The sequence below is a fragment of the Podarcis raffonei genome, chromosome 13, assembly GCF_027172205.1.
Source record: "Podarcis raffonei isolate rPodRaf1 chromosome 13, rPodRaf1.pri, whole genome shotgun sequence".
In the NCBI taxonomy this organism is placed as follows: Eukaryota; Metazoa; Chordata; class Lepidosauria; order Squamata; family Lacertidae; genus Podarcis; species Podarcis raffonei.
In genome coordinates this window covers 51,188,399-51,215,472 of record NC_070614.1, presented here as the reverse complement: position 1 = coordinate 51,215,472, position 27,074 = coordinate 51,188,399, and the positions used below count along the sequence as shown (strand labels likewise).

The following is a 27,074-nucleotide window of genomic DNA, read 5'->3' as shown; positions in this document are numbered from 1 at the left end:
AAATCTTATGGATGGGTCTGGAGCATGATTTCAGGTGTTTTAGGCTCCAGGGCCTGTCCTATGGATAGAAGCAGCAGGGATCCTGACAGGATTCGGGGCCTGAGCACGATCATGGGTCAGGATTTGCTGTGCTAGAAATTAACCCCTTTGGAATCTTGTGCATGGCTTTCCCTGTCAGATGGATGAAAGCTTGTATTTATGCCCATTGCACAAGGGCTGTGAATGTCTGCCAGCCAAAATCCCAGAGGTCCTTGTACACTCGAGCCCCAGTTGGTTCAAACGTCGGCATGCTGGTTACGAGCGCTTTGTGTTGACAGCAGATGAAGTGCTGAGGCTGGTTGGGGGCAGAGAGATCAAGAAGATGCAGCATCTGCAGCGAGGATTATTGCAGATGATGGATGTCTTGTGCTCCAGGGTTCTTGGCTGCAGGGATAGAGGGATGAAGGAGGAGAGGAGGTCAGAGCTATCGCCTCCAGCCCTGTACGGCAACATGGTGCTTTGTTTCTGTGAGTGTGGTGTTGGCCTCTGTTGGATTAAACAGAGCATTGGCCTGTTCCGGTTTGGCTGTTCTTGTCTTCCCTTGAGACAGATAAAAGCCAAAAGGAGCAAGCAACTGTAATCCTTGTCTTGCTGGGCTATGAGGTTAGCCCCAGGGGAGGGGCAAGCTGGGGTGATTTATGTATAATGCTTTGGTTTGCTCTATGGAATAGGCTGCTTCCATGTTGGACTGATCCTGTAGTCCAACGGGATGCCTCCAGGTTAGCTTCACTTGTTTTGCGGAACGTTAATAACTTTCAGACCTGGAGGGAGCTGCTTTTATTGTTTGCCTTAGATCCCAAATACATCAGGCCACTTCTGAAATATTCCATTCATTTGCTGATTTTGGGAATTTCATTGTTGACTGTTGCTCAGAACCACACACACCTCTAAGCATCTCCTCAGTGTAAAAAAACCCAACCCACCAGAATAAAACAACAAATTCTTCCATTTCTGTCTTAAAAGGAGTTAGATCTTCAGCTCTTCCTCTGCTAAGGAAGTGATTTGAGAATTTTAACACTTCTGATACCTGGGTTCCTTCTGAAGTCTAATCTAAACTCATTAAGGCCCAGTTGATGGCCTTATTAGCAGGGAAGGTTTAATTGCTTCTGGATTCTATAAGGTGCTCCAGGTGCTGCACAGCTGCTCAGTCCTCTCTCTAATCTCAGGATTTATTTCACATAAATTAAAAAATGTCTGTTTCAAAATCATACAAAATCATTAACTGGCATGAGGATTTCCAGGCTTTATACTTTAGCTTTGAATGGGATAAGGCAACCAAAATGATCAGCAGGCTGGAGCAACTTCTGTATGAGGAAAGGTTGCAACATTTGGGACTTTTTACTTTAGAAACAAGGCTCGTAAAGTGGGCAACACCATGATGGGTTCTATTCAGATAACTTTTATTTCTGTTAGACCAACTGGCATTAATGGACCTAAGTTAGTCATGGCCAATAATTTTGGAGAGTCTACGCTGAATAGAAATTGGTTGAATGCAACTCCATTGTGCATATTCGTGCATAGTATGGAGAAGGTGTATAGGGAGGTGTTTTTCTCCTTCTCTCATGAGACTAGAACTCAGGGACATAAAAAATAGTAGCAAGTTTGTATGGCGAAGAGTGCTGAGCGCAAGAGCACCAAATCTTCTTTAGCGTTTCTTTGCTATTCTCTGAAAGGGATGATGTAGGGTTTGCATGCTTGAACTTACATTGTTGTTTCGTTTCCCCTTCTTCCTAGGCCTCTTATTGCCAAAAAGAACCCCAAGATTCCGATGTCTAAAATGATGACTATCATGGGAGCTAAATGGCGGGAGTTCAGTGCCAACAACCCCTTCAAAGGTTCGACGGCAGCTGTGGCTGCAGCAGCTGCCGCAGCTGCAGCTGCAGTAGCTGAGCAGGTGTCGGCTGCAGTGTCAGCTGTCACTGCTTCACCTGAGCCACAACCGCCACTACCACTGCAGCCTCCTCCTCAGCCTCCTCCAATCCGCAAAGCCAAAACCAAAGAAGGCAAAGGTGAGTAGCAGGAGACCTCAGGCCTCACAGAAGGATGTGTGTGCACCCGTGTGTGCGCAGCGCATTAGACAAAGCTTTTGGCTTGATCTGTCCAACTTCCCTTTGCTGTGGAAGCCAACCTCTCCAGTGTTTTGACACTGGAGCTCTGGAGAGTGGTGGTGGTGGGCTAGTGGGATACAATGTGTGTGTCCGCCACTGAGTTGCCTTGAGTTTTTCACACCAATAGCATAAAGAGCCAAGATGTCAGATCTTGTGCCTAGAGCTGTGGGGCTGATTCTTCACCCTGGACCCAGAGATCTTGGCTCCCAGCAATCCATACCCCAGCACACCAGGACTCCACTCTTCTCCCAAAGTACAGTGGTGCCCCGCAAGATGAATGCCTCGCAAGACGGAAAACTCGCTAGACGAAAGGGTTTTTCGTTTTTTGAGGTGCTTCGCAAGACAAATTTCCCTATGGGCTTGCTTCGCAAGACGAAAACGTCTTGCAAGTTTGTTTCCTTTTTCGTGAAACCATTAATACCCAGGGTGCATTGCTTGAAGAGGTGCAGTTGCGACTTGACTTCGAGGAGCAACTCATAGCACGCTGTGTGGTAGCCTTTTTTGAGGTTTTTGAAGACTTTGGTGATTTTTGAAGCTTTTCCAAAACTTCTTTTGCAGCCATTTGGTAAGTTAAACTTTTAAAACTTTTTTGGGGGTTTTTGGATTTTGGGTTGGGGTGTTTGGAATTCAAGGACTTGGTGTTGGGGAGGGGTTTGCAAGAATCTTGAAGCTTGTGGTTTTTTTTCTGCATTTTTATGATTTTTTGTGACCATTGGGCCACTCTGCTGTTGTTTTTTTTAAAAAATCTGGGTTTGAATTTCTGTTTGGTGGGTGGCTGGGGGAACAGTTGAGGAGGGGTTTGCAAGAATCTGGAAGCTTGTGTGTGTTTTTTCTGCATTTTTATGATTTTTTGTGACCATTGGGGCACTCTGCTGTTTTTTTAAAAAAAATTCTGGATTTGAATTTCTGTGTGGTGGGTGGCTGGGGGAACAGTTGAGGAGGGGTTTGCAAGAATCTGGAAGCTTGTGTGGTTTTTTTCTGCATTTTTATGATTTTCTGTGACCATTGGGTCACTCTGCTGTTGTTTTTTTTAAAAAATCTGGGTTTGAATTTCTGTGTGGTGGGTGGCTGGGGGAACAGTTGAGGAGGGGTTTGCAAGAATCTGGAAGCTTGTGTGTGTTTTTTCTGCATTTTTATGATTTTTTGTGACCATTGGGGCACTCTGCTGTTTTTTTAAAAAAAAATCTGGATTTGAATTTCTGTGTGGTGGGTGACTGGGGGAACAGTTGGGGAGGGGTTTGCAACAGTTGGGGAGGGGTTTGCAATTTCTGTGTGGTGGGTGGCTGGGGGAATAGTTGAGGTTTTTGAAGACTTTGGTGATTTTTGAAGCTTTTCCAAAACTTCTTTTGCAGCCATTTGGTAAGTTAAACTTTTAAAACTTTTTGGGGGGTTTTTGGATTTTGGGTTGGGGTGTTTGGAATTCAAGGACTTGGTTCTGGGTTTGAATTTCTGTGTGGTGGGTGGCTGGGTGCTTTTGAATTTTTTGGATGTGAAGCACTGATTATTATTTTTTGGGGGTTGCGAAGGTAGGAGCTGTGCTGCCATGGGACCCAAGAAGACTGCTGCTGCAGAGGCTGGCGAGGGGAAGAAGGAGAAGGTTACGCTGGAAATGAAGAAGGAGATCATCCGGAAGCACGACGGTGGAATGCGTGTGACAGACCTCGCCAGGGAGTACAGGAGGAATCCATCGACCATCGGGACCATCCTGAAGATGAGGGAGAAGATCCTTGCGACTGATGCAGCCAAGGGAGTCACCAGGATCGTGAAGAACCGCCCAGCTGTTCTGGAGGAGGTGGAGAAGTTGCTGCTCATCTGGGTAGAAGAGAAGCAGCGTGCAGGGGACACAGTGACTAAGGCCGTCATTTGTGAGAAGGCCAAGGCCTTGCACGCAGACCTCGTCCGGGAACAGCCAGGAACCTCAGGCGAGCCAGAAGTCTTCAAGGCAAGCAGAGGCTGGTTTGACCGGTTCAAGACAAGATCTGGAATCCACAGCGTGGTCAGGCATGGAGAGGCTGCCAGTTCTGATGTTTCTGCGGTTGAAGACTTTGCAGCGGAGTTCCTGGAGGTTGTGAAGACGGAGGGCTACGTTCCACAGCAGGTCTTCAACTGCAACGAGACCGGGCTGTTTTGGAAGAGGATGCCCAAAAGGACTTTCATCAGACAGGAGGAGGCCAAGTTGCCTGGCCACAAGCCCATGAAGGACCGTCTGACCCTGCTCTTCTGTGCCAACGCAAGCGGCAACCTGAAGATCAAGCCCCTGCTGGTGTACCACTCGGAGAACCCACGGATCTTCAAGAAACACAAGGTCGACAAGGAGCATCTGAGTGTCATGTGGCGATCCAACAGTAAGGCTTGGGTCACACGTGTGCTGTTTGTGGACTGGGTCAATCTTGCTTTTGGCCCTGCTGTCAAACAGTACCTGCTGGACAACGACCTGCCGCTGAAGGCTTTGCTTCTGATGGACAATGCTCCTGCTCATCCTAAAGGCCTTGAGGAGGACTTTTTGGAGGAGTTCAGCTTCGTCAGCATCATGTTCCTGCCGCCTAACACCACGCCACTGCTCCAGCTGATGGATCAGCAGGTCATCGCCAATTTCAAAAAACTCTACACCAAGGAGCTTTTCAGGCAATGCTTCGAGGTGACTGATTGCACCACCATCACCCTGCGGGAATTCTGGAAGGACCACTTTGACATCGTCACCTGCTTGAAGATGATCACCACGGCCTGGAACGGGATCAGCCAGAGAAATTTGAATTGCGCTTGGCGCAGCCTGTGGCCGGACTGTGTGGCACCAAGTGACTCTGATGCACCAGAGTCAACAGTGGTGCAGGACATTGTTGCCTTGGGGAGGACCATGGGCCTGGAGGTCACAGAGGAGGACATCAGCGAGCTGGTGGAGGAGCACGACCACGAGCTGACCACCCAGGAGCTGGTCGAACTGCAGGCAGAGGCTGCGCAGGAGCAGGCCTCGCTGGAAGAGGAGGAAGCAACTGAGGAACGGCTGTCCTCCAAAGAACTGAGGGACATTTGCCTGAAGTAGAAGGATGTGCAGGCTTTTGCACAGTGGCACCACCCTGACAAGCACGTGGCACATGACCTTGCGAACACTTTTGATACGAGGGTCATGTCGCCTTTCAGGGAGGTGCTGAAAAGGCGGATGAAGCAGCAGACCATGGACAGGTTCTTCAGCAAGAAGCAAAGAGTGGAAGATGAACCTTCTTCGAGTTGTCCCCCAGAGTCTTATAAAATTTACTGTACACTTTGTTGATTTTTAAATGTTTTTCTGTCATGTTTAGAAACTTAATTTATTGTTCCTTCAATTTTTGAAATGCTCTTTACAGTATGTGTGACTTTAAAGAGCACTTAATAAACTCTTGTTGTACCAAATTTGGCTTTGTTTGGACTTTTTTTGACGATAGGAACGCATTAATTGATTTTCAATGCATTCCTATGGGATTTCGTGCTTCGCAAGACGAAAAATTCGCTAGACGAAAAAACTCGCGGAACGAATTAATTTCGTCTTGCGAGGCACCACTGTACCAACTTTAAGCCCTCTAGTTCCCCACACCCAATGACAGCCTCACTTCTCTGTCCAGTGAGGCATCCACAAGCAAACTGACTCCCACTGCTACCCAGCAGAGGCAGGATCATGTGACACCAAACCAGAAGGACTTTGCTGACTCAGGGATGTTCCACTTCAGCTCCTTTCCTACCTTGCCCAGGTTAACAGCAGCTGTTCTGTTTCTATGGTGATCGTTTTTTACCACAACCTTTTACCTTGACATTCTGCTATCTCAGGTTTCTCAGCTTTCATACTCTCATGCTCTTCTCTCTGGCTTTACACATTAAAAAATTACAAAAACTGTTGCCTCCTTATCTTTCATCGCTTCCTCTTTTCCCTTTGTTTTTCTGTTGCCTGGTCACAGCGCCAGTAGGCAAAGCTCAGTCTTGCAAGGACATCAACAGAAATAAAGGAGGATTGGTTAGATTGGTGAGAAGGTTAAAAAGTGGTGCCGGTAGCACTGTTTCCCCCACTGCCTGGGTGGCTGCTGCAGGGCACCCCACAGTGGATTCCCAAGGAGGGTCGTCAGTGGAAGCAGGCAGCATTACTGGTAGTGCCCTAGCAGAGCATAAAAAAGCAGTATTGCTAGCTCAGAAACTGCTGTCTATTACCAGCTGTTGTTGCCACTCTGGTCTCCCGACTGTCTCCAGAGATAAAGATCTGCTTTGGGGCAGCACAGTGAGGTTTGAGTGGGCCTCCTTATGCAGGAGGGCTGCTGGAATGCTAACGTTTTCCCCCTTGAGGAACAAGTGATGCCATTTTCTGATCTTGCTGCTGAGGGGGGGTTATGTAGCAACAGCAATACCCAGGGGTCTGCTCCACTCATATGGATGGCAAACCACATACAGGATTCCAGCTTCTGCTTTTCTCTGCTGCTCAATCCAAGAGTTCCTCAGTGAAGATTGCATTGGTTGCGCTGCATGGCTGATGGCGCTGCATCCACTACTGTAGCAGCTTCTGGTGGTACTTCCTTGGTTCAAGTATCTACACTGGATCTAACACAGCAGGCTGTAGCTGAGGAACGTACACAATAGCTAGGGACCCTGAGCTAGTGCTTGAGAGGGGGAGCTGTGGCACCACTGCTCACTTCACCAGCAACCCTCCTCCGACTCTTTTTTGGCTTCCATTCCTTCCAAGCTCAAATAAGCAGTTCAGGATCCCAAGTACACACTACTGGGCAGATATCTGCTGGCCGTAAAATTGCTAGGGGTTCTGGATCCCTGCAAGCTGTCAGAAAATACTTAGGGAAAGGAAAGGTGCCTCCAGCTGCCGGGGGGGGGCATTATTCAGAGGACTGCAGGAGAATAGACTAACAGAGAAACTTCTGTAAGTCCCAGAGATTAAGGAGAATGGAGTGAGGGTGGTCTGCCTGAGGATGGTCTGCCTTCATTGCTAAGCACTTACTCCCAAAGTGCTCTGAGATTGCAGGACCCAACCTCAGAACCTGTGCAGCAGATATCTAGGGCAGCAGCCTTCTTTTCTTTTTTGTTTTAAGCACAAACCTGCTGTCAAGCAAACCCGTTTCCCTCCCCTTTTTCTAATGTCATCAAAGAGGAGTAGGTGGCTCTCCTACAGACTAGGAGGGACAGTAGTGTGACTCAACATTTTTATTCTCTACCACAGCTGATCATGGAGCACCTGCGTTGACAGGTGGCAGCCCTGTCCTCAGTACTGTCCCGGCAAGATCATGTTCTTCAGGCACTCATGAAGGAGCTTTTTGAGTTTCTATGTCTGAAGCGCCTCTTCTGAAGGTGCTTTCCCATGTGATGATCACATTATCACAGTATGCCTCTGAATGACAGGCTCCTGTGTATACACCTCTTGTGTATTATAGAAAAGGGCAGAGTGATTTCAAGACCAGACTCATCCTTTATCCCTAAAGTTAATTCCTTGTCCCATCACTCTCAGGAGCTAATCCTGCCTTTCTTTGACCTTAACCCCTCTGAAGAAGGCTTGGTACAAGCTAGACATGCGCAAGGCACTGAAATCCATTTCAGAAGCACTGTGCCCTTCAGGCACTCAGATTGCCTCTGTATTTCCTTTAATCCCTCTAACCTAGGCCAAAACATGCCTAAGACATCTCTGATTAGGTGGATCAGTGCACATATGTTGCTAGTTCTTGAGTTCAACTGTTTAAAATCACGTTGAACTCGACCAGGGCAACCTGGCATCACTGCAGCCTTTTCTACCAATGCTTCAATATTAAAGATATGAAGGTGTGTGACTTACTCCTCAGCAGATACTTTTCATTACATATTGTAGGATGCATGCCTGTGCTTTGACAGAGGTAGCATTTGATAGGAGTGTGCTGCAACATGCACTACTGCTGTCTTAGATATCCATATTGGGATGCCTGCCTCCCAATGGACACAGAATGGAACCTTGCTCCCTTATTGTGAATGCCCATCCTGGCCCAGTGTGACCAGAGGCATCCAGCCCTGCCCTTCTTCAGGTGGTTGGGTACCAACTGGCACATGGGGGCTTTGGCTATAATTGTCCACCTGTGCCAGATGTGGAGACTCTGTTATTTCTGTTTTCCTAAGATTCCTTTTTCCTCCAGTTTCTTAATGCACGCAATATGTGATCGGCTTGTTAAGGAATTGGAACTGAGGCTAGGCCTCCTGAGCCAGCACAGTGTTTCATTTTGGTGTCACCTGATCCTGCCTGCTTTAGGTGGTAGTAAGTAGGAGTCCATTCATATAAAGATTCCACCTTCACACTTGGCCAGGATAGACCTTCATGGTAAGCGACCAACACCCCGTTCTTTCCGAGAGGAGCGGTGTAGAAGAGGACAGCAGCCAGGACATTTGGCTTCTCAGCATCTGGTAGGGGGAATCTCTTGCCAAGCCCCGCCATCTGTTTGCTGCTTTGTAGCTTCACGGGAGCCAACGTCTTCACCCCAAACGCCTATCTATTTGCTCTTCAAATGTGTGGGCAGGGGGTGGGGGGAGACAGAGAGCACTGAACACATTCATATGACAGCTTGCTTATTTATTTGTTTATTTCAACAAAAGGTCCAGGCCACAAGAAGCGGAGCAAGAGTCCTCGCATCCCAGAGATGAAGAGGAAGATGAAGGGGAAGAAGATGGCGCCTCTGAAGATCAAGCTGGGCATGATTGGGGGCAAGCGCAAAAAGAGCAGCTCAGTAAGACCCTCTCCTTGTCCACTGGGTGTGAATGTGGAGACTGGGTGAAAAGTGATGGGCGGATGGGCATTGTTTCTATTTGTTTGGCGTTTTCGGACTGAAGAACTGTGCAGTTTTAAAAGAAGACATCACAGCTACCTGCCAAAATCGGATTTCTGTGACCTGTTTTTGTTATGCAAATGCAGCTCATTTGCTTCCCTTTGGCTCTTTTGCTTGCTTATTGTGCTTGTGCTAGTCATGGGGAGGGTTCTTGGACTGACCTTCTTTGCTGCCCTTCTGGCTTTTGAGATTTCACCAGGTGCTGCCATAGCCTGCACAATGTTCAGCTTGCCTTTGAAGCCATCCTGCCCCACCACAGGCATGAGAGTTTTCTTATGGGCTATGGTAGGAAACCAGGCTAGACTGAGTTTGCATGGTATGACTGGAGGTATGCTTGTTTGCTTATAAAATCACTTCTGTTTTCTTCTTGCGCCCTTACCTTTACCTTATAACTGTATTAAGTGGTGCTGTATTCTCCCTGCTCCCACCCCCTGACCATAAGTGAGGAGGGCTGGATGTCAAGCCACCTCCTTTTTCTTCTTGCTTGCTCCTTGGGGCAGATACTAACCTCAGGTGCCAAGCCCGTTCCCCCCCCCCACCTCCCAGCAACCATTTCCTCTCTCCCCATTCCCCCTTACTTCTGCTTCTGTATGGGCCTTTCCTAATGGAGGGCTGCTCCGGTTATGTACAGCATTTGTTTCAGAGTGACGAGGTGGGAGAGCCAGAGGAAGAATCTGACCTTGACAACTCCAGTGTTCACAGCTCCTCGGTGCGTTCTGACAGTTCAGGGCGGGTGAAGAAACTCAAGCGGGGCAGACCTGGACGGAAGAAGAAAAAAGGTGAGTGTGGGCTGTAGGTTAGAGCATGGTAGTTAGGTAAACAAACTCATTTCCTGGTTATAGGATAGATGCAGCTATCAATCTCTCCTAACCCTGATGGCTGTGTTCTGCTTCCATGGTCAGAGGCAATAAACTTCTGAAAAACAGTTGATGAAAACTGCAGAGTGGGCAGAGTGCTGTTGTACTCATGTCCTCCTTGCAGGCATCTGGCTGGCCACTGGGACAACAGGATGCTGAACAAGATGGGCCACTAGCCTGAGTCCCTTTGGGTTAGAAAAACACAATCCTACTAGATTTCCCTGTAAAAAGAACGACAGAAAGACTCGCTTTCTCATTTGCCGGGGCAGAAGGGCCATTTTCCAAGTTTCCTGTTTGTGTGTGGCAAAGGAATTCTGGGAAGTTTCAGCCACGCCTCCTTCCCACTGGTTTGTGTCATTCACAGGCCCCCATAGCCCTGGAGAGAAGTTTCCATTCAACCCACCTTTCATTGTGCTAATCATCCAGCCTCTTCTCCCTTCAGTTGCTGGTTTTTCAGTTCCATCCCCTTTTGGGGACGAGCGGTAAATGCAATTTGTTGAATACCCCTCAGTTTCTAAGGGAGGAAGATGGATGACTCCCAATCCTAGACCTGCCCTGGCCCAGGTAAGGGAGTAGGTTGTACGTAGCTCAGGTGCCTTCATGCCATATTCTGGTTTCTCCCCACTTCCCGCCCCTGCAGTTGCTGGTGAAGAAGAGGCAGACGGCTACGAGACAGACCACCAAGACTACTGTGAGGTGTGTCAGCAGGGCGGGGAGATCATCCTCTGCGATTCATGTCCCAGAGCTTATCACCTGGTGTGCCTGGATCCGGAGCTAGACAAGGCCCCCGAGGGCAAATGGAGCTGCCCCCACTGTGTAAGCTGCTCACCTTTCTTCCTTGTTCTCTGCACACTAGCACCTCCCACCCTGTTGTAGCCCTTGCTCTGGTGCCGTTCCCGCTTAGGAGTCCAGGATGCTGTGCTAAAAATATATATTAAAAATCCAAAATATCAAGCTTTGAAAATTCAGATAATGTAGCTGGGATAGATTGTGCAAAAAACAATGAACTTGCACTTTCTAGTTCACCTTCTGAGTGCAAAACTGTCCTTTCCCTCCCTTTGGTTTAAATTAGTGCTTGGGTTAGGGATGGTGGGAAAAGAGGGACTTTGGGGGGTGCTGTGTGCATAGGGACAAGGAGGCAGGGGCTGGGGTTCAGTGGAAGGACTCTGATTGGTCCATTCAGATGCCTTGTGGTTTCAAAACCCTGGCATATTCTTGTACCACAAAGACTAATGCAATTGAAGTGGGGATACTTGCTCTTCTGATGCTGTACTAGGAACCCAGATCCTGCTATTATTGGCTGCAAGGATCTGGATCTCTTTGGAAAATTATATTTAAAAAAATATTTAGCACATGTGTTGCTGAAGCTAGTACCTAAATTAATTTTTGAGAGCTACTCTGGGCTTTTAAAGCTGTGACTCTTCTACATACTTCATTTTCCTTTGCCGAGAATTCAGGCTGTGTAGAAACAGAAACCCATGAATCTGAAATTCATCAGAATAGCTGCTGGATAGGCTCTGGCTTCTGCTGTTTGCAGCTCCAAGTGCTCCTACTTGCATGACCCCTATATCATAATCCAGCTCTCTCTCTCTGGGTGTGTCATGTCCCTCGCCTGCAGGAAAAAGAAGGGGTGCAGTGGGAGCCCAAGGAGGAGGAAGAAGAGTACGAAGGGGAGCTGGACGATGCTGAGAAGGAGGAGGAGGACGATCACATGGAATACTGCCGCGTCTGTAAGGACGGGGGCGAGCTCTTGTGTTGTGATGCTTGCATCTCATCCTACCATATCCACTGCCTCAACCCGCCGCTTCCTGAGATCCCTAATGGGGAATGGCTGTGTCCCCGTTGCACGGTGAGGGCACTGGGAGAGAGGGCATCATGCTGGATTTCGGGGTGGGGGAGGAGTGGCTGTGCTGTGAAGAGGGTAAGAGAGAGAGACCAGCCAATGCATTTACTTGTCAGTAAGGCTCACTGGTTACATAAAGGGTTGCCTCCTGGACAAGAGGCTTTGGTGGGTGGCCAGACTCCCTGCATCTCTGACACCTTCTCTTTCCCATCCCCAGTGTCCCATGCTAAAGGGACGGGTCCAAAAAATCCTGCACTGGCGATGGGGGGAGCCTCCGACACCAGTCGCTGTCGCCCTGCCACCCGATGCCAACCCAGACGACCCACCGCCCAAGTCTCTGCAGGGTCGTTCCGAGCGCGAATTCTTCGTCAAGTGGGTCGGGCTGTCCTATTGGCACTGCTCCTGGATAAAGGAATTGCAGGTACAACTTTGACTAAACTTGCAGCTGAGGCAGCTCCATGCCTCGTCAGAGAGTGGCGGGACCCCAAAACTGGAAATGAATGGTGGGATGACAGTTCTGTCAACAGCACATAGGGAGAGCTTGGAGTGTCTGGGCATTTGAACCCCTCCACATAGCATCATTCAGTCTTTGGCAGCTTGCTTCTGGTCTTTGCCTTGCCTTCGTCCTTCAGCATAAACGTAAATCAGTGTCAGCGCAACCGTGGGCTGGGGTGAACTTCTTCATTCCCTCTCTTCTGCCCCCAAGGACTGCCGCCTCTCCCCAGCACCTCCCAGCACTCCAGCAGTGTTTTTCTGCTGCTGCTCTCTGGGCACGGGCAGCCAGGAAAGGTGCCAGCCTGTTTGTGCAAAAACCACGTCCATTTGAAAGGTGGTATATTAGAATGGGAGAGCAGTAGCAGCAACAACAACAACACATGTCTGTCAATGCCAATGATAAGCAGAAGTCCCAACTACTCTATGTCCCAACTACTTCTAATGACTGGATGCTGAGCATAGAGATCACCATCATCAGGGTGCCCTGTGTGTGAGCCTCCTTCAGGCATGTCAGAACCATGTGTGCTGTTTCTCTTGACCCATCATGGCAGAGGCTAGGTGGCCAGTGATCAGGGGTGCAGTCGCAGTGGGTTTTCTGTATCAGCATTTGATTCAAATCCTTACATTTCTCATTCACGTCTACTCAGTTTCTCACCTTTCTTTTTTCTTCCCTTTCTCTGCCCCCTCCCCCCACAAATCCCAGCTTGAGATTTTCCACCTGGTGATGTACAGGAATTACCAACGAAAGAACGACATGGATGAGCCCCCGCTGCTTGACTACGGTTCTGGTGATGACGATGGGAAGAGTGAGAAGAGGAAGAACAAGGATCCTTTCTATGCCGAGATGGAGGAGAAATACTACCGCTATGGCATCAAGCCTGACTGGATGACCATCCACCGTGTTATAAACCATAGGTCAGCTTGTGTGTGTGTGCATGTGCACACTTGTGTGTGCATAGTTCATCCCCTATCACAATGATGCCATGGCTCAAGGGTGGTGACCTGCAGCCCTCGGGTCAGATCTGGCCCACTAAACCACTGCAGGTGGTCGACAGGCATTGACAAAACTCTTCTCTGCAAAGGCAACTCTTTTGCTGGAAGGTCTTCCTGATCAGGAAACAGGAAGGCATACTCCTTCCTGTTTCCTAAGCGTTAAGACCTCCTGCCAATAGCACAGCATAGGAAGGAGGAACCTTTGTAAGGTCAACCAGTGGGGCTTTCTTCCCCATCACAATGCTGGCTTGAACCTCTCTCCTCTCCTCTCAGCCCAGCACTGCAATGGGGATGAGTGCCATGCATACATCCTAGTGTGGTGTGTCCCAGCATATGTGTGTGTGTGATCTGCATGTGTTTGGTTTGTGCATGCTGCATATCTGGCAAGCATGTGTGTGTGTGGTGTGCATGCATGCAGCCCTCGGACATCGGTCAGTTGTGAATGTGGTCCCTGGACCCGGGAAGGTTTAGCCGCTTGTACTGTAGCCCACGGCCAGTGCACTGTTAGTCCTGATGAGACCTAGGCATGTGTTGGATACTTTGCGGTGGGCATTAGTGGGGTCACCCAGCGGGGAGTAATTGAGATATAGGTGTTGGCAGCCTGGCCACTCCTGGGAACCCCACCTTTCTTTAAAGAATATTTAATCCTCAAGGTTCTGAAGAATAAAATGGATTTGAACGTGACCTTTGTGCGTTTCTCCAAGAGAATCCTTCTAAAAGATTTCCATATCTTCATGATATTCACTGGCTTAGCCATGGTGGTCTTTGTTGACTTAATCCCATCAGATGCCTTTCGGTGAAACGGAGTAAGCAAACCCAGTTTGTGTGTTTTCTTTTCTTTCTGCTTCTTTCTCTCTTTTCTCTTTGCGCCATGAATTTACTTTGTGCAGCATTGACAAAAAGGGCAACTACCACTACCTGGTGAAATGGCGTGACCTTTCCTACGACCAGTCCACGTGGGAGGAGGATGAGATGTCGATTCCCGACTATGAGTACCAGAAGCAGGCCTATTGGTTTCACAGGTGAGGAAACCATGAGGGTGGCAGTGGGGAGGGAGGCACTGAGCAGGGCAGGATTGAGCTGTCTGGCCCAGTGCACCATGGGCCATGCCTGAGATTCCTGAGTGAGACACAGTGGGGCCTTCCTCTCTCTCCCCCCCCCCCCCACTCTCTAGAGAGCTGATAATGGGTGAAGACCCTGCCCAGCCCAGGAAGTACAAGAAGAAGAAGAAGGAGCTGACGTCAGAGGACCCGCCCAACTCCCCCACCAACGATGTAAGCTCTGGGATGGTGGCTAGCAGTGCAGCCACCCCTCTGCGGTGCTGGGCACCCTTGATGCTGCAGCACTAGGCTGGGAAGGGAGTGCAGCCTGACAAAGAGGAAAGCTCTGTGCAGCTGATGGACCCAAGACGTTTTAAATGGGGATCATTTCAGGGGTGGTGTCCAGAAGGGAGCGAGCCTCTGTCCGTGGGTGTGCATGGCTCTCACCTCTCTGCTTCTCTTTCTCCGGACATCCTTTCAGCCCACGGTGAAGTATGACAGCCAGCCACGCTTCATCACGTCCACAGGGGGCACGCTGCACATGTATCAGCTGGAAGGCCTGAACTGGCTGCGGTTCTCCTGGGCCCAGAGCACAGACACCATTCTGGCAGATGAGATGGGCCTCGGCAAGACGATCCAGACCATTGTCTTCTTGTACTCGCTGTACAGGGAGGTAAGCCAGGAGTGGTGGCCTGGGCATGTTCGCTCTCTTTTCCATTGTCTAAAGCATGTGAGTCTCTCTCTCTTTCCCCCCGCTGCCCCTGCCTCCTGCGGAAACCTAACATTTACATGTCATTGCATGGCCCTTTCCTTATGCTGTGACCCAGGACTTCTGAACTGGTTCTCTTCCTTTTCTGATCATGCGCCTTCCCAAGTGTTACAAAGAAAGTGCTGGCTTCCTGTCCTAAAAGCTCACAGTCCTAAAAGAGGAAGGAGAACAGGGGTATACATGGGACAGAGGGGGAAAAAGGGTTATACAGTGGACACTCGGGTTGCGAACGTGATCCGTGCGGGAGGCACGTTTGCAACCCGCAGCGTTTGCAACCTGCGACCCGCACATCTGCTCATGCGCAGGTTGTGATTTGGTGCTTCTGCACATGCGCAAGCACCAAAACCTGGAAGTAACCGTTGCAGTACTTCTGGGTTCGGTGCGGTGCGCAACCCGAAATCACACAACCCGAAGCGTCTGTAATCCGAGGTATGACTGTAAACCTTCCAGTGAAACTCTCCCACCTACTCCAGACTCATTGTGTCTTTCCAAGAAAGAAAGCCAATAAAGTTGCTTTTGCCAACATTGTCTTTGTTTATCCAGTTCTACCTTTCAAAGCAACTAAAAGTGCCCCCATACTCCTCCTGAGCCCCCATTCCCTGTTTGCCTAGCTCCTCTCCCCCTCTGAGATGGAATGGAAGAGATTCTCTTTGCTTCCTACCTTAGGCCCATCCATTCATTTCCACTGTTCTCCAACCAGATTGAAGCCACCGACTATTCTCCTCCAATCTGCTTTGGATGTCATAAAGCAAGTTTCCTGCCACTTGTTACTTCCCTCAAAACCTCCACCTTAGCTCTCGTTTTATTTGGGGTTTCCCTTCAGGGTTTCTGAAGGGAGACGGACCTCATTTGTTGTTTGGAGTTTGGCCTCCCTGCTCTCCCAAGCTTCTCCCCTTTGGGGTTTCCTCATGGGTGAGTGTTCTGGAGCTGAACTATTTCTGCAGGATCCTACCCGTCAGCATGAGCTAGACCTCAAGTGCTCCCTCCCTGCTGTCCTCCTCTGCCCCAACCACCTCCTGTCTTGACCTCCTCATGGCAGCCTCCCAATGAGTGCCTGCTTTGCCAAGACATCTTGCTGAAGTACTAGAGCCGCAGGCTTTTCTGAAAGGCGGTGAGGCAAGGGAAAGCCCTTTGCTTAAGCAAGCAGCTGAGTTGCTGTCTGCTCCAACTGCTGATCTGTCTGAAACCTTGAGTGGGGCGAATCCTGCCACGTTGCCCCAGATTCTTTCCTCCATAACAGAAATATCTGGCAGCAAGCAGCCCTTCTCCATAAAAGAAAAGGTGCACATTTAATCTCTGTTGTAGGGCAGCTTCCTTGTTGGTGATGACGTGGGAAGCACACAATGTGCATATGCTTCTCTGAACACGAGCGTGAATGCATCTGGGAAACCTGATGGGGCCAGATTTCCCAGATACATGCAAATCTGTCTGTGACATCTGCCTGATTACCTGTTCCATGTTGGAAGCATCCGTGTTGTGCTGGTGCTTCCTACTGCATTCATAACGTGTGGAGCCATCGCCAGCCTTGTGTGATGTAGATTGTATGTCTTTTGGGCACTGACCATATGAGGTCTCCGTGTTCTGTATACCGCCTAGCACGGTGTTGGTGCTGAATGAACGTCTGGTGGGAGGAGTGCATCAGCCCCAGGCAAAGGGTCCTTCTGTGAACAGCTGTTACTTCTGTATGAACAGCTGCTGTGACTGGCTGCGTGTCAGTGATCCCAGCAGAGCCACAGGAGAACCTTGCTCATTCTGGCAGCCAGCGTTTTATGAATGGATTTCTCTTTGCCTAGCTGAGCCCCTGGGAGCCAAAAGCAAAGAGCCTGAGAATTGCTGCATCAGGCTGAGTCAGGGCTGGGAGCTGCCGGTGGCCTCTTTTGACTCCTCCCGAGCTGCAGACAGCAAAGTTCCTTCTAGTTCACATGTGATTTCATGCTCTTCCTCTTTTCTCTCCCCCCCCCTCCACCAGGGCCACACCAAAGGGCCTTTCCTGGTCAGTGCTCCGCTGTCCACCATCATCAACTGGGAACGAGAATTTCAGATGTGGGCGCCCAATTTCTATGTGGTGACCTACACGGGGGATAAAGACAGCCGCTCCATCATCCGTGAGAATGAATTTTCTTTTGAGGACAACGCCATGAAGGGTGGAAAGAAGGCCTTTAAAATGAAGGCAAGTGCAGTGGGGGATTTTCCCCATCTTACAGCAACAGCAGTGCTGACTGCAGCTTCCCATGGGCCTCATATTGATTGTGGTCAATATAATTTTGCTCCCTACCAAACTTTGAGGCGGAAGGCAGCTTGTTAACCCCTTCGCTTCCAAGCCCCACAATGCTGCCTTGCCAGCTTGCCTTTCAAATGCACAAGAGCTCCGAACTCTTCCCCCATCAAGGAGAACTGCATTCAGTGGTGCCATGGAGCAGATGGTGGCTATACGTTTTTCCACCTTCCGTATTTCTCCTTTTTGTTTTCAGAGAGAAGCTCAGGTGAAATTTCACGTCCTCCTTACCTCCTATGAGCTGGTCACCATTGACCAGGCTGCCTTGGCTTCCATCCGGTGGGCCTGTCTTGTTGTGGATGAAGCTCACCGACTCAAAAACAACCAGTCCAAGGTGAGGAGAGCTGTGTGGTGGTGAAGCCTGAGCTGGCTTGTCCTGGATAAATGCCAGGATTTGGGACTCATCTGTGGTGGGTGAGGTTGTAGGAAGGTGGAGGGAGGGAAGAAGGGCGCTCTGATGCCTGTACTGCTCTTGCTTTCAGTTCTTCAGGGTGTTAAACGGTTATAAGATCGACCACAAACTGCTGCTCACTGGGACTCCTTTGCAAAACAACTTGGAGGAGCTGTTCCACCTGCTGAATTTCCTCACTCCTGAGAGATTCAAGTATGGCTAATTTTGTGCTTCCTTCCCCCTGTTAATCAGAGAGCTGGAGGGCCTTAATCTTAACTCCTCTCCTATCTGTCATTGACACACTGGTTTGCCATCTACCTTCAGACTGGTGTCCCTGTCCACGGTTTCCCCTCTCCTTTCCAGGTTTGCATCCACCAGTAACCTTTTCATCCAGTTCATAGCTAGCCTGAACATAGGGTGGAGTTTCTACCTAATCTTCCACCCAACTGGAGCTTGGTAGAACAGAGGGGCTGAGTCCTTCCACTCTAATCACAGAAGGCCTTTGGATAAGTTCAGCCTTCATAAGCATGAGGAGGGCCTGGTGAGCCAGTTGACAGAAAAAGACTTGGCTGAATGTGAAAGGACAAGCGAATAGCAGATCTCTAGATAACCACTTCTTAGTTGTCCTTCATGCCAGCATTATAAGACCTAGTGCCTAACAGCTGATCCCAAAATGTGGTGGGCCATCTGCCTCACAGCACAGCTCTGGTGTGAATGTTATACAGAAAGCGGTTTGGAAAACCCATAAAAGAGGGCATCTGAAAATGTATATCTGGAGAGATGGCTCCCTCTGCTGACCAGACATGCACACTGCTGGCAATCTGGCATCTTGGTCACTCCCAAGTGAAACTTAATGCGACTTCTGGTGGCCACAAGGGATTTCCGTTTGTCTGAAACAGATGTCTAGTGATGGGGGCGGGCTCCTCCCATCAGCACTGGAAGCTAGACTTGTAGAGGCTTCAAGCTCTTTCCAGGGTGGGTGGAGAGGGCCAGGTTACATTTTCACATTTTGGCCCTTTGTTAACTGAGGAACCCCAGCTGCTCTTGCCTCTCCAAGGCTTAACGAAACTAAAAGAGACGGCTTCTTTCTTACCTCTTTCACTGACTTTAGGGCTGGAAAGATTTTTATTTGGTTTGGTGATGTCTTTTACACCGAGACTTGCAAAGGAACTACAAATCCTGTACGTCTGTGGATTTGTTATTTCTTTCCACCTTCCAACTAAAGATCCTGCCTTCACAGCCTTCAAATTTGACACCACATTAACACCACATAAATTATCCACTTTTATTTATTTATTTAATTTAAAGTACGTTTAGTCACTTTTCTGGACAAGAGCCTTAGCATCAAAATTAAAACCTTAAAAATCAGTGCACAGTTTAAAACTTTAAATAATAATAAAAAACCTAATACAGTGGCACCTCGGTTTAAGAACAGCCCTGTTTACGAACAATTCCGTTTACAGACCCCGCAAAACCAGAAGTAGTGTCCCGGTTTGCCTCGGTCTAAGAATGGAATCCGAATGGTGGAAGGGCACTGGCGGCGGGAGGCCACATTAGGGAAAGCACGCCTCCATTTAAGAACGGTTTCAGTTTAAGAACAGACTTCCGGAATGGATTAAGTTCGTAAACCGAGCTACCACTGTGCTACAAGTCAGCACACTTGACAGGTTTCCACCTGTCATCCAAAATGAATAAGATTTAGTCTAACTCACTTATCACCCAGGTAATTATTAACGTGCCTTAGAGAGCAGTTGTATACCACCCTTCGTCTACACATCTCAGGGTGGTTCACAAGCTAAAATATAAAAGCACAAAATACATGACAAAAACAAGAACAGAAAACCCCAACCAATAACCCCCCTCCCCTCCCACAAACACATTTAAAAGGAGTATAGGATGTTAATCGACCCAAAGCCTTGTTGAAGAGGAACCTGGTGCCTAAAGGTGTATAATGAAGGCGTCAGCCAAATCTCCCTGGTTCCTCAATTCTGTTTGCCCAGCCAATTTCTCCCTAGAAAATCCACTTTGTATTGCTGTTTGTCTTGATTTAGTGCTAAAGAATGGGTTTTTTCCAGGGAATGTGGTGAGGTAAAGGCAAAACCACTTGGGTACATGCCTAGAAAGCAGAGGACAAGCAGAAAACTGCTTGGACCCATGCTTTCTAGGCACAGGAAATGTGGGCAAGCCGTCCCTGTCTGAAACCCCAGAGAGCCACTGCTGCCAGCCAGTGTAGACAGTACTGCAGGGGTCGGCAAGATTTATCTCACCTGGGCCGGTTCACTCCAGCAGAGATCCCTCCATGGGCCAGCATCTGGGTCTGCGCAGATGCGATTTTCGGCACTGCGGAAGCGAGTTTAGCGCAGCATGTGGGGACTCGCTGAGTGGGCGGCTCAGTTTGGGGGCGGCTCGTGGGCCAGTTAAACGACCTTTGTGGGCCGCTTGTGGCCCATTGCCTTAGGTTGCCTACCCCTACAGTACTGTATGTGGCAGCTCCCTATATTATCTATGCTTCTATATACTGTATGCAATCACAAAATATTTTAGGGTGGGTCACAAAATTTAAATGAATAAAGAAAATGCAATTTAAAACCAATTTACTTTTTATGATCCTACCCCCACTCCGCAAGCCATTGTTTTAAGGAAGCTGGGGGGGGCATGACTTGGTTAGAACTGGGGGGAGTTGAAGGATGGGGCTTTCGTTTCATTAAGGGTGCCTTCCCTTCGTTCATAGAATCCTAGAATCATAGAGTTGGAAGAGACCACAAGGGCCATCGAGTCCAACCCCCTGCCAAGCAGGAAACACCATCAGAGCACTCCTGACATATGGTTGTCAAGCCTCTGCTTAAAGACCTCCAAAGAAGGAGACTCCACCACACTCCTTGGCAGCAAATTCCACTGTCAAACAGCTCTTACTGTCAGGAAGTTCTTCCTAATGTTTAGGTGGAATCTTCTTTCTTGTAGTTTGGATCCATTGCTCCGTGTCCGCTTCTCTGGAGCAGCAGAAAACAACCTTTCTCCCTCCTCTATATGACATCCTTTTATATATTTGAACATGGCTATCATATCACCCCTTAACCTCCTCTTCTCCATGCCCAGCTCCCTTAGCCGTTCCTCATAAGGCATCGTTTCCAGGCCTTTGACCATTTTGGTTGCCCTCTTCTGGACACGTTCCAGTTTGTCAGTGTCCTTCTTGAACTGTGGTGCCTAATTTGAGCACTAGGCTTGCCCTAATTTGAGCACTAGGCTTGGGGGATCTTTGTGACAGATCCTCCTTCAGATACTTCCCCCAGCCCCAAATCCCTTCCTTTCCCTTGCTTGTGTGCAGCATTCTGTTGGCCTGAAATATCCCCAGAGGTGTCCATGTAACAGCTTCTGTCTCTTTCCCACAGCAACCTGGAAGGCTTCCTGGAGGAGTTTGCTGACATCTCCAAGGAGGACCAAATAAAAAAACTCCATGACCTCCTGGGACCCCATATGTTGCGCCGCCTCAAGGCTGACGTCTTCAAGAACATGCCGGCCAAGACAGAGCTCATTGTCCGGGTGGAGCTCAGCCCCATGCAGAAGTATGGGCAGGATTGGGGGAGGAGAGGCAGTATGGGGGACTGTCCTTTCCATGCAGAGTGCCAGGGTGGTGGCAGATATATGACCTGGACTCTAGTGGGGCGGGGGCACCGTGGTATGGATTTACAAGTGGCAGTGATGGCTCTTGGATCAGGGAGGGGAGAACCAGTGAAACAGAATTTGGGGGAGGGGAGCAGGTCTGGTCAGGATGGAGGAGAGTCAAGGTCCTTAGGTTCTCTGCAAGAATGGTTACATCCTGGGGAGGGAGCAGTAGACCAAAGCATGCCAGAAACCAAGACTTTGGTCTCCTTTCCTCCAGATTGCTGGGTGGGCGAATGTGAAAAGACAACTCATTGAATGTTAAATGTACTGTATTTCTCTCCCTCCCTTTTTGGTAAAAATCTGGCAGATACTTCTGTACGTGGAAGGGTCATAGAGTCTCTCTCATGCTACTCTTTTTCTCCTCCTGCTGTTCCCATTCTTCTCCCCCTGCCCCCCACCCAATCAGGAAATACTATAAATATATCTTGACCCGCAACTTTGAAGCTTTGAACTCCCGTGGTGGCGGTAACCAGGTGTCCTTGCTCAACATAATGATGGACCTGAAGAAATGCTGCAACCACCCCTACCTCTTCCCTGTGGCTGCGATGGTATGTCTTGCATTGCCCAGCCGGCTGGCAGGGGCCTGTGCAGGGCCAGGGCAGCTCTCTCCAGCTGGAAGGAGTGAGCTCATGTTGTGGAGCAGGGATAGGTTGCCTTTGGCAGGCAAACTGGCCCACCTCCTCAGTTAGCCCCTGGCCTTTCCCTAATCCCCTGGCAGTAAAGAATAGACCCAGCCAGATGAAACCACCTGCATGAATGGCGACGGCTATGCTTTGTCTTGGCAGGAATCCCCCAAGTTGCCAAGTGGTGCCTATGAAGGGGGTGCTCTCATCAAGGCCTCTGGGAAACTGATGCTGTTGCAGAAGATGTTGCGGAAGCTAAAAGAGCAGGGCCACCGGGTGCTCATCTTCTCCCAGGTGAGAGTGGTTGGGGGATATATGGGGCCTTGAGCACCTGGATGCTGGTTGTGTACAGTGTTGAGGAGGACGGGATGGAGAAGAAAAAGATGTGAACAACTTGTTATGTGTTTCTTCTCCTATGGTTACAGCATACAAATAATGTAATTTCATGACATAATTTTTTCCTAAATGTTATGGAGGTGTTAGGATGCTGTTTTCTGTGACATCATCTGTTCAGTAAGAACAAATTAGTCTCAAGTGAGGGCATGCAGTGTACAGCAAGAATGCTAGTGATGAATGAGAAGGCACTATCAATCTCATTTAGGAATATGAATGCCCAGAGGTAAAAATGAGTTTTCCTCATTTTTCCAAGGTCTTCCTCCCTTCCCCCTCTTGTTTTTTTTACAGTGGAAATTGGAAAGGAAAAGAAACCCCTCCAATGAACTATTATCTCTTTTAGGATATTGCTCTTTAAGGCAGGGTTTTAAAATATTAGCTGTACAGTACTCTCTCAAAATTGTTTCCAGTAACTTTGTACAGTAATATACAGCACTAGGAAATTGCAGTCTCTGCGTATACAGTAGATATGAACAACTCAATTCCAATTCTGTTAGGCTAAAGAAAGACATAGAAATAAGAAGTATACTGTTGCTTCTTGGGCTATTGGAGGAGAATTTTTAGTATTTCTTTTTTTCCCTGGATCTTGTTTATAGTGGAGACTGTTTGTAAGCCCAAACAATTTTGCTTTCCACAGTGTTAGTGGTTTCTCCATCCCCCCACCCCCGTTTCCCCAACTGAGAATTTCCAGAAGTACTAGATCTCTCGTCTCATTTATGGGTATCTTTTCCAGATGACAAAAATGCTGGACCTACTTGAGGATTTCCTTGACTATGAAGGGTACAAGTACGAACGGATTGACGGGGGCATTACGGGGGCCCTGCGGCAAGAGGCCATTGATAGATTTAATGGCAAGTATGAAGGTTGTGAGCCTAATGTTTGAGGGTAGAAGGTGGGGCTTGACCTTTATATATCATTACAGTACCGTGACCTCAATTGTCTGTAGAAATGAGCCTGCCAAGGATCTCCTTTAGGTGGAGGCTCTCTCTGGATTGGGACTAGAGTGGGTTGTAAGGATCTACATGCCACAAGAAGAACCCCAGTAGATCGGACCGAAGGTATATCTATTTGAGGATCCTGTCTCCCATAGTGGTCAGCCAGCTGCTGATGGAGAACCTACAAGCCAGGCGTGAGGGTCAGTTGCAACGGTCTTGTCATGGTTGAGAAGTCAGTGCCAGAATCGGCATCCAAAACTTCAGCCTTTGTCAGAGGATAGGAGTTGCAGGTGTGCCAGTAGGCCAGAGCAACACTATAGGGAATGTCCAGTAGAAGGAACAAAAAATCCTGAAACAGCAACTCCTCTTCAGCCGTCTCTGTCTCTTGCTTGGTCACGAGACAGAACAGGGATGTAGTCTGCTAATCCAGACTAGACTGCAAAAGTTGGCTGTATGTTTCAAAAGTTGGCTGTATGTTTTCTGCCTTTCCTGGGCAGCTGAAGGATCCAGCTCCTCAATAATGGATGGTGGACAATAATGGACATTCATGGTGAATCATGAATCATGGTGAAGGGACCCACAAAGTTCATCTGGTCCAACCCCCTGTAATTAAGGAATCCCAACTAAAGCATCCATGGCAGATGGCTATCCAGCCTCTGCTTAAAAACCTCCAAGGAAGGAGAGTCCACAACCTCCCGAGGGAGTACATTCCACTGTCAAACAGCTCTAACTGTCAGAAAGTTATTCTTGATGTTTCGTTGGAATCTCTTGTAACTTGAAGGTTAAGCATGATGTTTTTGCATAGCTTGGAGCAGGCAGCCATAATTTTTACTCTGGAGTGACATGATATACTTGGGAATCTGCTCCCAAGCATGAAATACCTTTTGCAAAGCAGACCTGAGCCTGACTTCTGAGTTCAACTTTGTGTTCTGAATTTTGAGTCCAGTTCATATGTCTTACCTCCTGATTCACTCACTGAGGTCTTCATTCTTTTTCAGCCCCGGGAGCTCAGCAGTTCTGCTTCCTGCTCTCCACGCGGGCAGGTGGTTTGGGCATCAACTTGGCCACAGCTGACACGGTGATCATCTTTGATTCAGACTGGAACCCTCACAATGATATTCAGGTAGGCTCCTCTCCTCCCCTGATCACCCCCCTTCCTCCTTATGGACTTCTGTTTTTAAGGAGGTGGCTGGTGCTGTGATGTTTTTATTGTAATGCTCTGCATGTTTTAATAAACTATATATACACTGTGTATGTGTATATATTATGTTTATTTTTATAATTGCTTTTTCTATGTTTCTAGATGTTTCTAAGCATCTAAAACATCAGGGGGAAAGGTGGGATATAATAATAATAATAATAATTTTGTAGATCCACCAGAGGTTGCACATAAGAACCACTTTGAGGGTGTGGTTGTGGTTGTTTTTTTTTTACAATCAATATATTAATTTTATGAAGTAAATAAAAAAAAAACAAAAAAACCTTGCTGGATCAGACCAAAGGCTGATTTTATCTATCATCCCTTTTTCACCCATTAGCCAATCAGCGGTCAACAGGTTATAGACATTCTCACAATCCGACTATGCAAGCAAAATCCTCAGCATCCCAAGAAGCTTACTTTTCATTAACACAGAGATAATTTTTAGTCAAAGCTATTTTCTGGTCACAAAGATAAGCTTGGCCATGTACCAGCAAAGCCTGCTAAAATTTCTAGGCTAGAGTGAGGCTGATTTCAGTACTCCCTCCCAAGGCATGGACAAATGGAATGAATAATGCAAAATCAGCAAATGCAAGGAAAGTAGTTTTCATCTACTTTATTCAGTTACCAAATTGGGCATTTTGAGATAACAACATGAGAGAGGCCTGTATTGCAACTGACCCTGAGCCCTTAGAGCAGAGTGGATAGTTAAACCTTAGCATGGTATTTGCCAAGTGATGATGGTTCTTACTCATCTGACACACCCTCCAAACATTTTTTGGGTCTGTGTTTCCTGGAGTGTGAGGTGTAGAGGTGACCCTCCCCTCCCTCATGCAGACACAGAGCAATCCCTCAGCAAAGGGGAGCTGTGGCCGGGTGCATTGGGGAGCCCAAGCTATGGCTTCTACCAAGCTGGCCCACAGTTACAGACCTATGTGCTCACAGAGTGAAGACAAGGGAAGAAAATCTGATGGCAAATGTGGAGCAATGCGTTTTCCAACAGGCCTCTTTCATGTACAGGGTGTTCGGGTTAATTCTCTCTATTCCCCTTTCTCTGCGTTTACTCCCTTCCCTGCCTTCTCATGGTTTGGGTGCTATTGCAGGCTGCTTCTAGAACCAAAGTCACTAGAGTTCTCTGACATCATTGCAGATCAGCCAATGGCTAGGGACAAGTATACAGATGGGCAGCAGCCTGCTTTATCCTAAAATATCTTCAGATGTTACCATTGCTGCAAAGCAGGTCCCGTTCTTTCCCTCCCTCCCTATGGTTCCTATTGGTTCCTATGGTGAGAAACCCAAATCAGGACTTAAGGGCCATAATCCTCCCCAAGCCATTTCATCATTACCTGACTTTCTTGGGTTGTTTTTCACCCCCCATTTTGCAGGCCTTCAGCAGAGCTCATCGCATTGGCCAGGCCAACAAGGTGATGATCTATCGCTTTGTGACACGGGCCTCTGTGGAGGAGCGTATTACGCAGGTGGCCAAGCGGAAGATGATGCTGACTCACCTGGTTGTCCGCCCAGGCCTGGGCTCCAAGTCGGGCAGCATGTCCAAGCAGGAGCTGGATGACATCCTCAAGTTTGGCACTGAGGAGCTCTTCAAGGACGAAAACGAGGGTAAGAGGATCGCTGCTGTGGGTGATGCATCAAGAGGCAGGCAGTTGTTTGCAATGTCCAAGGGTTGTCCCAAGTAGAGTTAATTGCAGTAGTCTGGCCTCATGTATATTAGGAGAGGAATAACTGTTGCACATTGGGAAGCTGAACAAAGGAAGCTATACTCTTTTAATCAGACAGAGCTGCTGAGCAGTGCGCTTGGCCTCTTCTGCCACCTGGGCTGCCAGGTGCACCACAGCATGTTGCTATGTTGAATGATGCAGGTATCTCTTGCTGCAGCCATTGCAGTGTAAAGTGTACTGTGCAGAATCAGGGTTTGGGCTGAAGGTGAAATCCATCGATCATAAATCGTAGCATCCTTTGTGTTGAAACTGGCAGCAATCTCCCAGGTCTCAGCCTCAGTCTCCTACCCCTTGCCCCCTTTTCTTCTCCTCACCTCACTACAGGAGAGAACAAAGAGGAGGACAGCAGTGTCATTCACTATGACAACGAAGCCATTGCACGGCTGTTGGACCGTAACCAGGATGCCACCGATGATGCGGACGTCCAAAACATGAACGAGTACCTCAGCTCCTTCAAAGTGGCTCAGTACGTGGTTCGGGAGGAGGACAAGGTCAGTCGGACAAGGCAGCTGTGAGATCATGGCGGATGGTTCAATAGGCAGCAAGGCTGTGCTCCAGGGCTTACAGATGAGAGCCTGAAGCCATGGAGCAATGGGTGCAGAGTGTGCGGCTCCACCAGGTCGCTTGCAAAGGGTGACTGTTTTTGTGCTAGCGTGTGCATCCCAGTGACTCCGACCTTCTCTTTGCTGCCTCAGATTGAAGAGATTGAGCGGGAGATCATCAAACAAGAGGAGAATGTGGACCCTGACTACTGGGAGAAGCTGTTGCGGCACCATTACGAGCAGCAGCAGGAGGACTTGGCTCGCAACCTAGGAAAAGGGAAGCGTGTGCGCAAACAGGTCAACTACAATGATGCGGCCCAAGAGGACCAAGGTCAGCATTTCGGGGTCCCCTTGAGAGGATAGGAGTG

The 27,074-nt window shown here is 48.6% G+C and overlaps 1 protein-coding gene across 1 annotated transcript in view; it reads left to right on the top strand.

Annotated features, from left to right (window-relative positions):
• CHD3 (chromodomain helicase DNA binding protein 3) overlaps positions 1–27,074 on the top strand; it is a 64,287-nt gene that overhangs the window by 22,803 nt on the left and 14,410 nt on the right. The window contains exons 5-25 of the mRNA XM_053362093.1: positions 1,774–2,048; positions 8,724–8,854; positions 9,585–9,732; positions 10,451–10,626; positions 11,429–11,659; positions 11,871–12,074; positions 12,852–13,063; positions 14,032–14,163; positions 14,316–14,415; positions 14,663–14,854; positions 16,920–17,120; positions 17,422–17,559; positions 17,708–17,829; positions 21,006–21,179; positions 21,686–21,827; positions 22,065–22,196; positions 23,029–23,146; positions 24,229–24,353; positions 25,814–26,045; positions 26,489–26,655; positions 26,860–27,037. Coding sequence (XP_053218068.1) covers positions 1,774–2,048; positions 8,724–8,854; positions 9,585–9,732; positions 10,451–10,626; positions 11,429–11,659; positions 11,871–12,074; positions 12,852–13,063; positions 14,032–14,163; positions 14,316–14,415; positions 14,663–14,854; positions 16,920–17,120; positions 17,422–17,559; positions 17,708–17,829; positions 21,006–21,179; positions 21,686–21,827; positions 22,065–22,196; positions 23,029–23,146; positions 24,229–24,353; positions 25,814–26,045; positions 26,489–26,655; positions 26,860–27,037 — 3,530 coding nt within the window. The remainder of the gene's footprint in view (positions 1–1,773; positions 2,049–8,723; positions 8,855–9,584; positions 9,733–10,450; positions 10,627–11,428; positions 11,660–11,870; positions 12,075–12,851; positions 13,064–14,031; positions 14,164–14,315; positions 14,416–14,662; positions 14,855–16,919; positions 17,121–17,421; positions 17,560–17,707; positions 17,830–21,005; positions 21,180–21,685; positions 21,828–22,064; positions 22,197–23,028; positions 23,147–24,228; positions 24,354–25,813; positions 26,046–26,488; positions 26,656–26,859; positions 27,038–27,074) is intronic.